General features: G+C 45.8%; 1 protein-coding gene across 4 annotated transcripts in view; it reads right to left on the reverse strand.

Moving 5' to 3' along the window:
* LOC120297059 (transducin-like enhancer protein 1) overlaps positions 1-14,826 on the reverse strand; it is an 83,480-nt gene that overhangs the window by 42,078 nt on the left and 26,576 nt on the right. For all 4 annotated transcript variants that reach the window (XR_005553676.1, XM_039319271.1, XM_039319268.1 and 1 more), the window contains exons 6-8: positions 12,995-13,057; positions 11,721-11,795; positions 1,293-1,488 (exon numbers count right to left, since the gene is read on the reverse strand). Coding sequence is in view for 3 of the 4 variants with exons in the window: in XM_039319271.1 (XP_039175205.1) it covers positions 1,293-1,488; positions 11,721-11,795; positions 12,995-13,057 (334 nt within the window). In the remaining variant the exon portion in view is untranslated. The remainder of the gene's footprint in view (positions 1-1,292; positions 1,489-11,720; positions 11,796-12,994; positions 13,058-14,826) is intronic.

A 14,826-nucleotide genomic window follows, 5' to 3' on the forward strand; every position in this document is an offset into this window, starting at 1 on the left:
CTTTTTTTCCTAACATCCCATTTCTAAATTTTGGTTGGGACCCTCAGAATTCCCACCTTATAAAAAAGCTCATTTCACTGGGAAGGGCCATCTCAATGCCAATGAACAAACGTATTTTGTAAGGTCAGTGTATCCTTTCAAAACCACTCAAAGTATTTCTCAAAGGTAAGAACCTGAAGGTATGCAGACTACAACATCCAGAATTCCCAAAACCAGTGTGCTATTTTTTTTAAGATCGAAGTGAGTTAGTTACTTGTTGGGAAAATTGTTTTAAACTAGACCAGGGGTAGGCAACCTTGGCTCTTTTATGACTCATGGGACTTCAACTCCCAGAATTGCCTACCCCTGAACTAGACATTCAATGTTTCTGCATATTGCAATGAAAACACAGCAGTTTTTCTCAAACAGGGCAACTTTAAGACTTCAACTCCCAGAATTCCCGAGGGAGCATTGGTGGACTTCAACTCCCAGAATTCTCTAGCCATTCTTTGTGGACTTCAACTCCCAGAATTCCTTAGCCAACATTTGTGGACTTCAACTCCCAGAATTCCTTAGCCAACATTTGTGGACTTCAACTCCCAGAATTCCAGGACCTGAAATCTATGAATGTTGGCTGGGGAATTCTGGAATTTGAAGTCCACAAATGCGCACTAGGGAATTCTGGAGTTGAAAGTTCACAAATGTTCATTGGGGAATTCTGGGAGTTGAAGTCCACAAACAGTGGTAGGGAATTTGGGAGTTGAAGTTCACAAATGCACATTGAGGAAATTCTTACAGTTGAAGTCCAAAAATGCTGACTGGGGAATTCTGGGAATGAATTCCACAAATGCTCACTAGGGAATTCTGGGAGCTGAAGTTCACAAATGAATGCTTGTTGAGGAATCCTGGTAGTTGAAGTCCACAAACAGTGGTAGGGAATTCTGGTTAGTTGAAGTCCACCAATACCCGTTGAAGAATTCTGGGAGTTGAAGTCCAAAAGTGCTGGCTGGGGACTTCTGGACATTGAAGTCCACACACCTTAAAGTTACCATGGTTGAGAAATCCTGCTAGACCCAGCCTCCCCTCCCCTCCCATTTAGGCAAATTGGACCAATTAGGACAGGGGTAGGCAATCCTGACTCTTTTATGACTCATGGACTTCAACTCCCAGAATTCCTGAGTTAGCTGGGAGTTGAAGTCCGTGTGTCATAAAAGAGCCAAGGTTGCCTACCCCTGACCTTCCACAGATCCCTGTCAAAGCAAAGCCGAGGGAATCTACTATGGCAGAACCAAAGGTGATCTGGAGAAACCTACCTCGGTTATCGGCGTCGAGAAGCCCTCGGTCATCCTTGGCGACCAGGTGAGCTTGCGTCCCCAGGGCTCCCGACAGCGCCAGCAGCCCAGAAGCGCTACCGAGGCTGGCCAAGCTGGTGGACTGGACGCCAGAAGGGTGGGGGGTCAATGGGATGGGGGGCGCGTGGTGGGAGAGGTGTTGAGCTTGAAGCTGGTGCTGAGGAGACAGAAAGAAACCAAAGAGCTTCAGATCAACCCTTCCCTTTTTTACTGTTTAAGGAAGCCCTAAAAGCAGACGTGCATTTTTCATGCGCTGGCGTTTAAAGGATGGCCTTTGGAATGAATGAATTAATTGTCCATCCATCCTGCCTTTTGTACTCAAGTCAACCAACGTGTCTCATAATCCTTCCTCTTCCTATTTTCCTCACAGCAACAACCCTGTGAGATGGGATGGGCGGAGAGTTAGTGACTAGAATTCACCATCGCCTGGTGATCGGGCCAGAGTCACCCAGCTGGTTTTTCTGGAGGACGACAACCTACAATCAATCTTTGTATTTATGACGTTTGCAGGTTGACAAACGGAAGGAAAACTGAAGAAAGCAAGGCTGGGTTTTTCAAAGTAACTGCTTCACTTAATAACCGAGTTGCTGATCCCACTTCTGGTCGCTAAACGAGGACCATCTGTATCTGTACCGAGCTGAATAATAACAGACTTGTACAGAATGTACACAATGCAAAAAAAAAAGAAGGGAAAAAAAATCTCACGGCACACTAGAAACAACCCCCTGGCACAACTGTGTGAGCAGCACTGTGTGAAAAACACAGCTATAAAACAAGGAAGCCGTGTTTGAGCCACAGCAAGGACCGGTTTTAATGCATTCCCTTTTATTGTTTGCATCGTTATTGCCACATTAATTTTTATTAATTAGATATTAGCTGCTAGGAGCCTTTGCAGCTGGATGGAAAGCAGAGACGGGCATGCAGAAAAAATAAGTAACAGATGTCAGCAGCCTCTTCAAAGGCAGAGTTCCCTGAGGTCTGCAGGGTGTGGTTAGAAAAAGGGGGGAAATACAATTCAACTAACGTTACCACAGATTCCCCCCCCCCAAGGTATTTACGACCAGGCTCCGAAGTTGCAATGGCCCACCCGCCTTCCGTGGTCATGTGACCACATGGCAATTAATCCACATTTACAGTTTTAGGCAATATTGTAAACCCAGAGCAAGTAATGGGATCACCATGGATTCAATTAATGTCCATGGTGATTCATTTAATGGCCTTTGCAAAAAAAAAAAAAAGGTCAAAAAATTGACTGGGTCATAGGATGGTCTGTTTTACGACTGTCATGACCCTAATGCAGAGGTCCCCAACTGGTTCTGTGGAGAGGTGTGTCAATGCTGCTAACATTGGATATTTTTGCTTTGACAACAGATGGAGATGCAACCATTTTAATAACAACAACAACAACAATAATAATAATAATGTTGGAAGGGATCTTTTTTTCTTATGTTAACTCTTAGAGTTAGATGATGTTGGGGGGAGGAATGTGCATGAGAGTTTAGCTAGACATAACAATACTGAACCTAGTGTGAGAACCAAGGTTATTGAAATAAGAGATGATAAGAACTGGCCGCTGAAGAACTGGAGGGGAAGTCTGCATTTCAAACTAATTGGGGAATGTGATTTATGACTGTTAATTGGGGGAGGGAATTGTGCTTTGATACTATGTGCTCAGGGGAAGGGAATTCAGTTTTTGACTTCGACTATGTTAGTGCCGATGCTATGCTACTCAAATAAAGATTCTTTAAGGTAAACAATGCCTCGAAGTTCTTTGAAGAGTTTCATCTGTTGGAACCACGGCAAGAGGTTTTTCTGCGGACTGGAGAGTGTGTGGTTTTGTGTGCTGCCTGCATCCCGCGGATGGGGTCTTGCTTGTTTGTGTGGACTGGTTGCTGGCATGCCGCGGACCTGGGGTTGGGGAACCCCTGGCCTAATGGACAGGCTCCATCACAATCTTGGGTCCACGACTTACAATCACAACTCAGCCCAAAATCTCTATGGCTAAGCGAGGCAGTCAAGTGAATTTTGCCCCATTTTACAAACTTTCTTGCTACAGTCCTTAAGCGAATCCCTGCATTGGTTAAGGTAGTAACGCAGTTGTTAAGCGAATCTGGCTTTCCCCCGTTGACTTTGCTTGTCAAAAGGTTGTAAATGGTGACCAGGTGACATTGCAGTTGTCATAAAAGGAAGCCGGTTGCCAAGTGTCTCAATTCTGATTATGTGACCAAGGGGAGGCTATAATGGTCGTAAGTGTGAGAAACTAGTGTAAGTCACTTTTTTCAAGTGCTGCTGTAATTTTGAATGGCCACTAAATGAAGGGTTGTTAAGTCAAGGACTATCTGTCCTGTCCTCCAGGACCTGGAGAAATTAGACAGATGTTTTTTCCTCCCTCCTGCTTGGAGCAGAGGGTCACTCATTGATTGGACTGGAAGGATAGGAGAAAAAAAAATGCAAGCAAGCATTTTCCACACAACACCTCATGAACCTGTGGAAACCATGGCCTAACTCAGGGGTAGGCAACCTTGGCTCTTTTGCGACTCGTGGACTTCAACTCCCAGAATTCCTGAGCCAGCCATGCTGAGGGAAAAGGGAGGTTTCCAAACTGAGCCATGCTGGCTCAGGAATTCTGGGAGTTGAAGTCCACCAGTCATGAAAGGGCCAAAGTTTTCCCCATGTTTAAAAAAGAGAGTGGACTCACTGTGTTCTCCAATGAGCCGAAAAGCTTACTGGGTGGGGCTCCTGCCTTGGCTGTGTCTCTGCAGGAAGCAGGAAGGGCAGGAGAGAGCTAGCTAGCCCAGCTATGCTGACTCAGGAATTCTGGGAGTTGAGTCATAAAAGTCAAGGCTGCCTAACCCTGAGCTTGTTGGCCAGCTTACCAGGTGAGCAGAAGATCAGAGAGAAGGAGGGGGGAGAGAGAGAGAGAGAGGGAGAGAAAGAGACACACACACAGAGAGAGACCCTTTTGACATCTAAAATGAAGATAACACTGCATATATTCTTTTTTACCTTTATGACTATATAATAAAGGTAAAAAAGGATATATGCAGTATTATCTTCATTTTAGATATCAAAAGGGTTTTGCGGCTCCCAGTGTTTTGTTTTTGGTGGTAAATGAGTCCAAGTGGCTCTTTAAGTGTTTTGGGTTGCCTACCCCTGCCCTATACTATTTCAGACAAGTGGCTGTCCAGTCTCTTTGTAAAAACCTCCAGTAATGAAACACCCACAATTTCTGGTGGCAAGCTGTTCCACTGGTTAATTGTCCTCTGTTAGGAAGTTTCTCCTTAATTCCAAGTTGCTTCTCTCCTTCATTAGTTTCCATCCATTGCTTCTTCTCCTGCCTTCAGGCGCTTTGGAGAATAGCTTGACTCCCTTTTCTTTGCGGCAGCCCCTGAGATACTGGAACACTGCTATCATGTCCCCCCTCGTCCTTCTCTTCATTAAACTAGACATACCCAATTCCAGCAACCGTTCCTTGCATGTTTTAGCCTCCAGTCCCCTGATCATCTTTCTTGCTCTTCTCTGTACTCTTTCTAGAGTCCCAACATCTCTTTTACATCGTGGTGACCAAAACTGGATTCAGTATTCCAACTGTGGCCTTACCAAGGCCTTGTAAAGTGGTATTAATACTTCAGTTCCGGCTGAATGAACTCAAGAAGCTTCTTAGATGAGAAGCGAAACGTTTTCAAGGGAAAAACTAAAAAAAAAAAATCTCCCGTTGCTTTTTGAAAAAGCACCTTTGCATTCCGACGATTAGTGGACCTATCTGGTGGGACTGCGTTACATGGACCGTGGATGGTTTGTTTGGGGGGGAAAAGCGGGGTGGAGGTTTACCGACACCCTATCTGTCGTGGTTTAGTAGTGCAATAAAAGACTTTATTGGTGCCTGCATCTTCCCATGTGATCTGGGTCAGAACAGTCCCTATCTAATGCCTCTACAAGCACCCCAGAAGCCTCTGATTGTTGTTGGGAGAAAAAAAAGCTGGACTAGGATGGGCCTTAATGCCATTTTTCTCCCTTGCTTTTCCCCCTGACATCAGAGGTCAAGGCAGATCTTTGAGGTGTCTTTTCAAAGCCCGAAGCAAACATCTCCAGCTGGCTGTTGTATCAAAGGCCAAAAAGCCTTTTTCTCCCAAGAAAAGCCTCACATCCTATCTTGCAATAGGTCAGCTGAGGCTAAGAGGAGCTTGCAAAGAGAACAGCCTCCTTGCTGAAGCAAATCGGAGTCGACAAGAGTCCAGTTCAGGCAGTCCTCGGCTTACGACCACAACCGAGCCCGGAATTTCTGTGGCTGCGTGAGAAATTGAGTGTTGCCCCCTTTTTACGACTTTCCTTGCCCCGACTGTTGCGTGAATCACGGCAGTTGTTAAGTCAGTCACACGGCTGTTAAGCGTGACTTTGCTTGTCAGATGGTCGCAAAAGAGGATCACCTGATCTTGGGACACAGCAACGGTCGTAAATACGAAACCGTTGCCAAGCCTCTGAATTTTGATCACGTGGCTGTGGGGATGCTGCAGAGGTCGGTAACTGTGAAAAACGGTCGCAAAAAGGGGATCGCATGACCCCCCCGGTTCGCCGCAACCGCCATAAATATGAATCAGTTGTCAAGCATTAGAATGGAAATCACAATGAGTATGGAGATGCTGTAACTGTCGTAAGTGTGAAAAACGGTCATAAGTCACTTTTTTCTCCAGTGCCGTTGTAACTTTGAAATGGTCACTAAATGAAGGGTTGTAAGTCGAGGACTACCTGTATTTGCAACTCAGGGTTGAAATGAAGGGTCCTTGGTGCTCTCTGAGCTTGGTGGTTTCCTTGCAGACGTCTACAGACCAAATTAAGTAACATCATCAGTGCTAGTAGAAAGTGGGCTTTACTTCCCAGTTTATATTCCGATGGCTCGCCCTGTCAGTGCTGACGGGAGGGGTTTTGGGGGCTCCTTGTTGGGGACATTCCCTGCTGGCTTGATTGGCAGTTCCTTGATTGGGGTATTGTTTGCTTGCTGATTGTCAGTCTAATGTTAATCTCTGCTCCCCAGGAGCCCTGATGATGTTACCAAATTGGGTCATGAAACGTCTGCAAGAAAACCACCAAGCTCAGAGAGCATCAGGGATCCCACAGTCCTCCTCCTCCTCTCCACAAACCCCATTCCTTTTAACACTAATGATGTTATCTAGTTGGGTCATGAAATGTCTGCAAGAAAACCACCCAGCTCAGAGAGAGCACCAAGGACGCCACAGAACAGAACATCCTCTGCTGAATTAAACACCCAGCAGTTAAACAGCTGCATTTCTTTCTTCTTTTATGTACCCCAAAGACCACCAGTGGGGGGGGGCTTATGGATCACAGTTTCTCCTCCTAAATTTTGCAGCTGCCTTCCTGCAAAGGGAGAGTCTCCCCCCCCCCAACCCAGCCTTTGCATCCCCCATAAAAGATGCAAAGACACGAATGAAGGCAGACATTTAAAAACAACAACAACAACAAAAAAAAAAAAACAATTCCCCAGGATGCAGACAAATCCATCAAAGTTTGCAGGAGACGAGATCCTGCTAAGAGGGCTCAGCTCAGTAAATAATGAATGATCTCAAAAAAGAACCTTGAAAAAAAAAAAAAAGGAAGAAAATTCAGCCAGATTTGCAGCAATCCAGCGAGGAGATGGGGGGGGGGAGAGCCAGGAAAAGGCAAGGCATCCATTAGGATCCTATTTATACAGCTGAGCAGCCTCCCTCGTCCTTGATTATGGCCCTCAAATCAAATATTAAAGAAAAGAGGCAATCGAGTCGCCACTGAGGCCTCGGTGCAGTTGCACCGGAGTCAGCTTCGTTGGCAATTTCCAGGGAACATAAAAAAAAAACAACCTCCCTTTTTCCTGTACAACAGGCAAGCGGAGCGTTGAAAAATATAACACGCACTTATATTTAACAAAAAAAAAGGGGGGGGGACGTTTAACACCACCGCGAATTGCCAAGGCGACCGATCTGAGTGAAATGGATCCATCGCCAATTACCGTTTGGCACAAGCCGGCGAGGAAAAGAAATACAGGAGGGTCCTCGACTTAACGACCACAACTGGGATCAGAGTTTCTCTTCCTAAGCAAGACGGTGGTTCAGCGAGTTGAGTTTGATTTCACACGTTTTTTTTTTTTGGGCCATGGTTGTTAAGCGGCTCAGTGCAGTTGTCCAAGCAAATCATGCGGTCGTTAAGTGAGTATAGCTTTTTTTTTTATGGATATGGATTCTCTGTAACTAGGCCTTAAAGAGGGAGTCTTCAACTTACGACCATTACTGAGCCCAAAATTTCCACTGCTATGCAAATCCAAGTGAGCTTTGCCCCATTTTACCACCTTTCTTGCCATAATTGTTAACTGGATCATTTGGTCATTGAGTGAATCTGGCTTCCCCCATTGACTTTGCTGGTCAAAAGCTGGCTGGGAAGGTCAGAAATGGAGATCACAGGACCATCATAAATACAAGTGTTTCGCTTAGCAACGGAAAATTGTAGGCTCAGTTGTGGTTGTAAGTTGAGCACTCCCTCTTTAAGGCCTCGACTTGCGACTGGATGAAGTTACAACGGACTTACCTGGGGGTTATTTATGAGCCTGATTCAAAGTTCCAACAGTCTCACACACACAGACACACACACGTCATGTTAATGAACTTCAGGCTCTTGTCATTTGTAGCATCCTCCATGACAGTAATTTTACCTCAAAACTGACATTAACTTCTCAGTTTAGGCTAAAAAACAGGCCCACAATTGAATCATTGGTTTACATGGCCATCGCAAAAAATATCATAAAATAGGGCTGGTCACGTGTGACCCATTTTATGACCGTGATAGGGCAGGCTCCAATACAATCATAACTTGAGGACTACCTACACTTGAGGGACCCCATATCTCTCCGTCAATTTGATGTGACAGGGTTTATGCACCCTGGTTCTTTCAATTAAATCAGGGGTCTTCAAACTTGGCTCTTTTATGGCTTGTGGACTTCAGCTCCCAGAATTCCTCAGCCAGGCACACGTGCCTGGCTGAGGAATTCTGGGAGTTGAAGTCCACAGGTCATAAAAGGGCCAAGTTTGAAGACCTCTGGATTAAATAATACCATCTCTTGGGACCCCAGAAAGCCACATTCTCTGTAGCAGCCCCTGTATTCGGAAATGAGGCTCCCCGTCACCCCAAAATCTGGATATACACACACACCACTTTGCTGTTGTTCAGAAGACCAGAGAAAACTTTACCCTGGCCTCGAGCGAAGGACAAGACTAACCATATTTTATCAATCCCCCCCCCCATCTTTTAATCGGTTTTATTGCAATTTCCTTGTTTGGTTTTTATTCATTTCTTTTTTTACTCATTCGTGCAATTTCTATAGCCGCCCCACTCAAGCAAGCAACTCTGGGCAGCCTGCAATTTTAAAGTTTTGAAACAATTAGAACCATTTTAAAAGCTATTAAAACCATTTTTTTTTAAATCCGCAAAATAAATCGGTGTAAATAAACAGCAGCCGGGATGATGGTAGTTAAGTCTCTCAGAGTCGTTTGAAAGTTAGGCGATATAGACTTTCATGATAAGTTAATAAAACAAATAAACTTCCCAATTTGGCACAAATATATTTTTGAGGGACGTATCATCCTGGGGGTGGGAGAAAGCCAAGCAGGACTCAGGATAGTGTCTCTTGACTATCGCAGTCCTCGATTTACGATGGTGGTTAAGCGATCGTTCAAAGTTACCACGGACCTTCCTCGGACTACGGGGAGTCCTCAACTTGCAACAATTCGCTTAGTGACCATTCAAAATGACAATGACGTTGAAAAAAAGCGACTTAGGACCATTTTTCACTTACGACAGTTACAACATCCCTGTGGATCAACATTTGGACTATGAAAACTGGCTCATAATTATGACGGTTGCAGCGTTTTGCCACCTTCTGACCACCAAAGTCAATGGGGGAAGCCAGATCCATTTAACAACTGGGTTACTGACTAATCAGCCGCAGTGATTCGCTTAACAACTGTGGCAAGAAGTGGTTAAAAGAGGGCAAAAACTCACTTAACAACAAAATGTCTGGGGCTCAATTGTGGTCGTTAAGTCAAGGACTATCTGTCCTTACCCCCTGGGCTTGAAGCCCCAACAGCTGCTCCACACCCCTTGTGATCATATGATTACAAACTGGGCACTAGCCTGCATTTACCCAATTATTTTTGGTCCAAAAGGCCCACTAAGGCAGTGGTTCTCAACGTTTGTGTGACGGCGACCCCCGTCACACAAACGTTCTGCGCATGCGCGGCACCGCCCCCTGAGGGGAGAAAATGGCGGATTGCCTTCTTTGGCGACCCCCGAAAAATGGTTGATCGACCCCAAATGGGGTCGCGACCCATAGGTTGAGAACCGTTGCACTAAGGACTTATTTTCCAGGGATGTCTTATTTTCTCACGTACAGGAGGCGGCGAACGTGCGGGGGCCGAAGGCGTCCGGCAGAAGCCGCAACCCGCTGGCCCCTTGGCTGGTGCACTCTGGGGCTGTGAAGTGTGTGATGCCTGTGCAGTTGAGGTGAATGGGGGCATTGCTACCACTGGGCTGGCCTCTGCCGGACGTGCCCACGAGGCAGGTGGCGGAGCTGCCCCATGTGCCCATCAGGGACCCCACAGCCAGGCCACCCACGCCCAGCCACCTGTCTCGCCATGGTGGCACCAACACACCTGCCCCGTTGTAGCTGTGGGCAAGCAGACAGTTGGATGGAGTGGGTGGCCGGCCAGCCACGCAAGCTTTTAACTGGGGCTTATTTTTAGGATAGGGCTTATATTAGGCACACGCTAAAAATCATGCTAGGCTTATTTTCTGGTTGGGGTCTTATTTTCAGGGAAACATGGTGTATGACCACGAATTATAACATTTTTTTTGCTGTAACCACCTTTTACTTCCAGCCGAAAATGTCCATTGCAGACAATGGATTCACTTAATTCACTTTATTCACTTGGAATAAAGACTGTTAAGTCGGTCCCGATTATGTAGTGATCTGCTTAAGGGCCAACATGCCCTCTGACCGTAATTCCAGGCTCAATTACGGTCATAAGTCGAGGACCACCTGTATTCACGTCTAAGAGATGGTGCTGTAGGGAAGACAATCCGGTTTCTATTTTCTTGGCATGGAAAGCACAAGCCTCGGTTGCAGCACTCCCAGATTTTGTTTAAAATAAGAAAATGACTTCTTCAGGGTGGGCAAGAGTGGAACAGCCTTGGAACGACAACATTGTGGGTTCTCCATCTCGGAAGGGTTTTGTGAAGAGGCTGGATAACCCCCCACCTCTGGGGGACGGTTTCATTGACTTGCCTCGCACTGCTGAGAGTTGGACTAGATCAGCGTTTCTCCATCTCAGCAACGTTAAGACAGGTGGACTTCAACTCCCAGAATTCCCCCCACCAGCACCCCAATAGTGCCCGAAACCTGGAATGTTTTGCACAGAATCCCAGAATAGTGGACCTGGAAGATACCCCAAAGATCATCTCTAGTCCAGCTTTCTGCACTGTGCAGGAAAAAAAAATAGAATCCTAAAACTGTGGATTTGGAAGGCACCCTAAAGATCATCTAACCCAGTGGTTCTCAACCTTTTTAATGCCACGACCCCCCAACCGGTCATAAGTCGAGGACTAAACCGGTCGTAGGTCTAGGACTAAACCAGTCGTAAGTCGAGGACTAACCATCCGGTCATAAGTCGAGGACTTTCCCTGCTTGGGAGCGCTATGCATGCGTGGTGCCGCCCACTGCGCCGGCCGAGGCATAGCTGGCAAGCGGCAGAGACGGAGCAGGCCGACCACCAGCTGGGCCACCAGCTGGCCAGCCCAAAGGAGGTAAGGCACCCGCCGGAAAAGGGGAAAAAAATGGTGGACAGCCTTGTTTGACGACCCCTGTGAAATAGTCGATCGACCCCAAATGGGGTCCCGACCCACAGGTTGAGAACCGCTGATCTAACCCAACCCTCTGCATTTTGCAGGATTAAAAAAAAAAGAATCCTAAAATCGTGGAGTTGGAAAGTTCTCTAAGGGTCATCTAGTCCAGCCCTCAGGAGTCTGCAGAAAAAACAGAATTCTAAAATAGTGAAGCTGAAAGGCACTCTAAAGATCATCCAGTCCAACCCTTGTGCTCTTCCAGAAAACCAATCCAGCCACCCTTGAGAAGGGGCGATTTCTCTCTTAAAAGCCACCAGTGCTGTAAACTCCCAACACCTACAAGCAAAGTTGTGTAATCTTGTACAACTCCCGGCGATGGAAAGTTTCTCCTTAAACACAATGATATGTACCAGGTAACAAATGACCCATATTCCCCAGGAATCACAACAGTGTCTCTGGACGACAAAAAAACCCTCAACAAGAGACAGAAAAGGGAGCCCTACATACCCCGATTGCCACATTCAGTTCTGTCACCGTCACCTGCTTGGCCCGTTCCACCGCCTGGACCACTTGTTGTTGGTGCTACAGAAAAACAACAGGGGTGAGAAACATGATTATCACCTACAAAACTTTGGATGCTCTATGTTTATTTTAAATCATCATAGTGGTGGATTTATCACCTTCCTTACGTCCAAGATGCCCATAGTCACTTTACACACTAGAACTCACAGTCTTCAGGTGATTGGCTAAAAGTCACCCAGTCAGCTTTCATGCCAAGGCCGGACTAGAACTCATAATCTCCTGGTGATTATCCCAAGTCACCTAGCGGGCTTTCATGCCTAAGGCGGGACTAGAACTCACCATCTCCTGGTGATTGGTCCAAAGTCACCCAACTGGCTCTCGTGCCTAAGGCGGGACTGGAACTCACCATCTCCTGGTGATTTGCTAAAAGTCACCCAGTCAGCTTTCATGCCTAAGGCGGGACTAGAACTCAGTGTCTCCTGATGAATGGGCCAAGGTCACCCAGCTGGCTTTCATATTTAAGACAGGACTACAACTCCCGGTCTCCCAGTTTCTAGCCTGGTGTCTTCATGAAAGCCTGGTGCTTTCATGCTTAAAGTGGGACTAAACTCATTGTCTCCTGGTAATTGGCTCAAAGTCACCCAGCCAGCTTTCATGCCCAAAACGGGACTAGAACTCACAGTCTCCTGATGAGTGGCCCAAAGTCACCCAGCCGGCTTTCATATTCAAGATGGGATTAGAATTCCCGGTCTCCCAGTTTCTAGCCTGGTGCTTTTACCACTAGACCAGGGGTAGGCAACCTCGGCTCTTTTATGACTGGTGGACTTCAACTCCCAGAATTCCTGAGCCGGCATGGCTCAGCTTGGAAACTTTTCCCTGTCCCCTCAGCATGGCCGGCTCAGGAATTCTGGGAGTTGAAGTCCACGAGTCATAAAAGTTGCCATAGTTCCCTGTCCTGAGGGATGAGGTTAGGACAGGGGTAGGCAACCTTGGCTCTTTTATGACTGGTGGACTTCAACTCCCAGAATTCCTGAACTAGCCATGCTGAGGGGAAAGGGAGAGGTTTCCATGCTGAGCCATGCCGGCTCAGGAATTCTGGGAGTTGAAGTCCACGAGTCATAAAAGAGCCGAGGTTGCCTACCCCTGCACTAGATCAAACTGGCTCCATATTTTTTTTAAAAAAAAAAAAAAACCCTGAACATTTTACACCCTGCCTGCAACTAGGATGGGAGAAACAAAAAAGCTGGGATGACACTCACCTCCTGAGACAGGAAGGGGATAAGCTGAGCGCAGATGACATTCAGCCGTTTGGCAATCTCTGTCTGCAAGGGTTGAAAAGGGGAGGGGGAGGAAGGTAAAACACCATTACAATATATCATCGGCCTGAATTCCCCCAAAACATGTCTAGGAAGATCCGATCTCAGCCCTTATCTGCTTTTCATGCAAAAAAAATCTCTGCTTTTAAACTTTTAACACGGCCAATGGGCTGTTTTGTTTTCCTCAAAGTTTGGGACCACAGTCTGAAATCCAAAAAGGAGCGAGCAAGACCGGTTGAACTGACAACCTGTCTCTGCAAACATTGAGATTTTCTGCTTTTGAAATCAGGCTTTGCCTGGCCCTAATTCACTTCATCGCACCCGCTCCGTCATTTTCTCGGCAACATGATAGGATGGTGTTCCCACTGCCTTCCTGATCTTCGGTTCAACTTCTCAGTACTCCTCGAGTTACGACCGTCCTGGAGCCTGCCCATCACGGTCGTAAGTCATGACGGCTATAAAATAATCACAAGTGCAGAAATGGCTAAGATTTCTGCTTACTTGAAGGATCATTCACAAGAAAGATACATTTCGGTCTGGAGAAGATGGATAGATTATATTCAGAATAAATATGGGACTAAAAAGTTCCATCTAGTTTATGAGTAAATTTTAGAGTATTATTATTATTAATAGTTTATTATAGTAGATGTTTTATTAGTTTTATTATTATTTTTAGTATTAGCATTGTTTAACAATTTGGATATTGTATTGTTTAATAATTAGGATATCGACTCGTTTATATTATTATGTTTATTTTTAATTTGTTTATACTTATGTTAAAGGGGAGTTAAAGCGCATTATGGACTTGGTTATTTATATAGTTGGTTAATGTTAGTTAGAGTTTGATTATTATATTTGTAACCCTGTATTCAGCTCTGGGAAGTGGGAAAGGGGGGGGGGTTAGGGTGGATGGGCTTTGGGGTGTATACTGTAATTTTTATAAAACTTTTCAATAAAAAAAAATAATAATCAGACTCCATGACAGTCATAATTCAAAGACTGCCTGTATGCCTTCAGACCACACACGGGGACTGATTTTATGACCTTGGCTGTTATTTCTCCTGCAGATTCATGAGCCTTGACTAGCCACAGGCCAAACCCAGATTTTGAGCGAGGGCAAGCCCCGTGTAGAAAGCAGTTGGATTCCCTCGAATGAAACCAAATCAAAGCTTTGTTTCGCTCACGTTTCTGGCAAATACAGGGAGTCCTCGACTTGCGACCACAATGGAGCCCAAAATTTCTGTCACTAAGTGAGACAGCTGTTAAGTGAATTTGATCACCGCACTTGTTAAATTATAGTCACACAGTTTGTTATTTGAATCGGGCTTCCCCATTGACTTTGCTCGCCAGAAAGTCGCAAAAGGTGGGATTCCGGGAAGTTGCAACCGTCATAAGTATGAATCAATTGCCAAGCCTCTGAATTTTCATCCTGTGACCATTGGGGGATGTTACAATGGTCGCCAGTATGAAAAATGGTCATAAATCCGTTTTTTTAGCACCGTCGTAACTTCGTCACTAAACGAACAGTTCTAAGTTGCTGATTGCCTTTATTTCATCCCCTCGCCAGAGAGAATCAAGCCACTACTTTGAAGACGCCCAAACACAAAATGTTTGCCGGAGTCTGCATCAGTGATTTAAGGAGTAGAGGACTTCTGAGCATGCACAGAGAGCCTTGCTCTCATCGGTCTCTCTTTCAGCATGGAAACCATCCAATGCATTGAAAATGCATGACTAGGAGACTGGAAGCTAAAGCATATAAGGAACGATTGCTGGAA

Source organism: Crotalus tigris, unplaced genomic scaffold (genome assembly GCF_016545835.1).
Source record: "Crotalus tigris isolate CLP2741 ecotype Arizona unplaced genomic scaffold, ASM1654583v1 scf7180000022970.308977840:1548163, whole genome shotgun sequence".
NCBI lineage: Eukaryota > Metazoa > Chordata > Lepidosauria > Squamata > Viperidae > Crotalus > Crotalus tigris.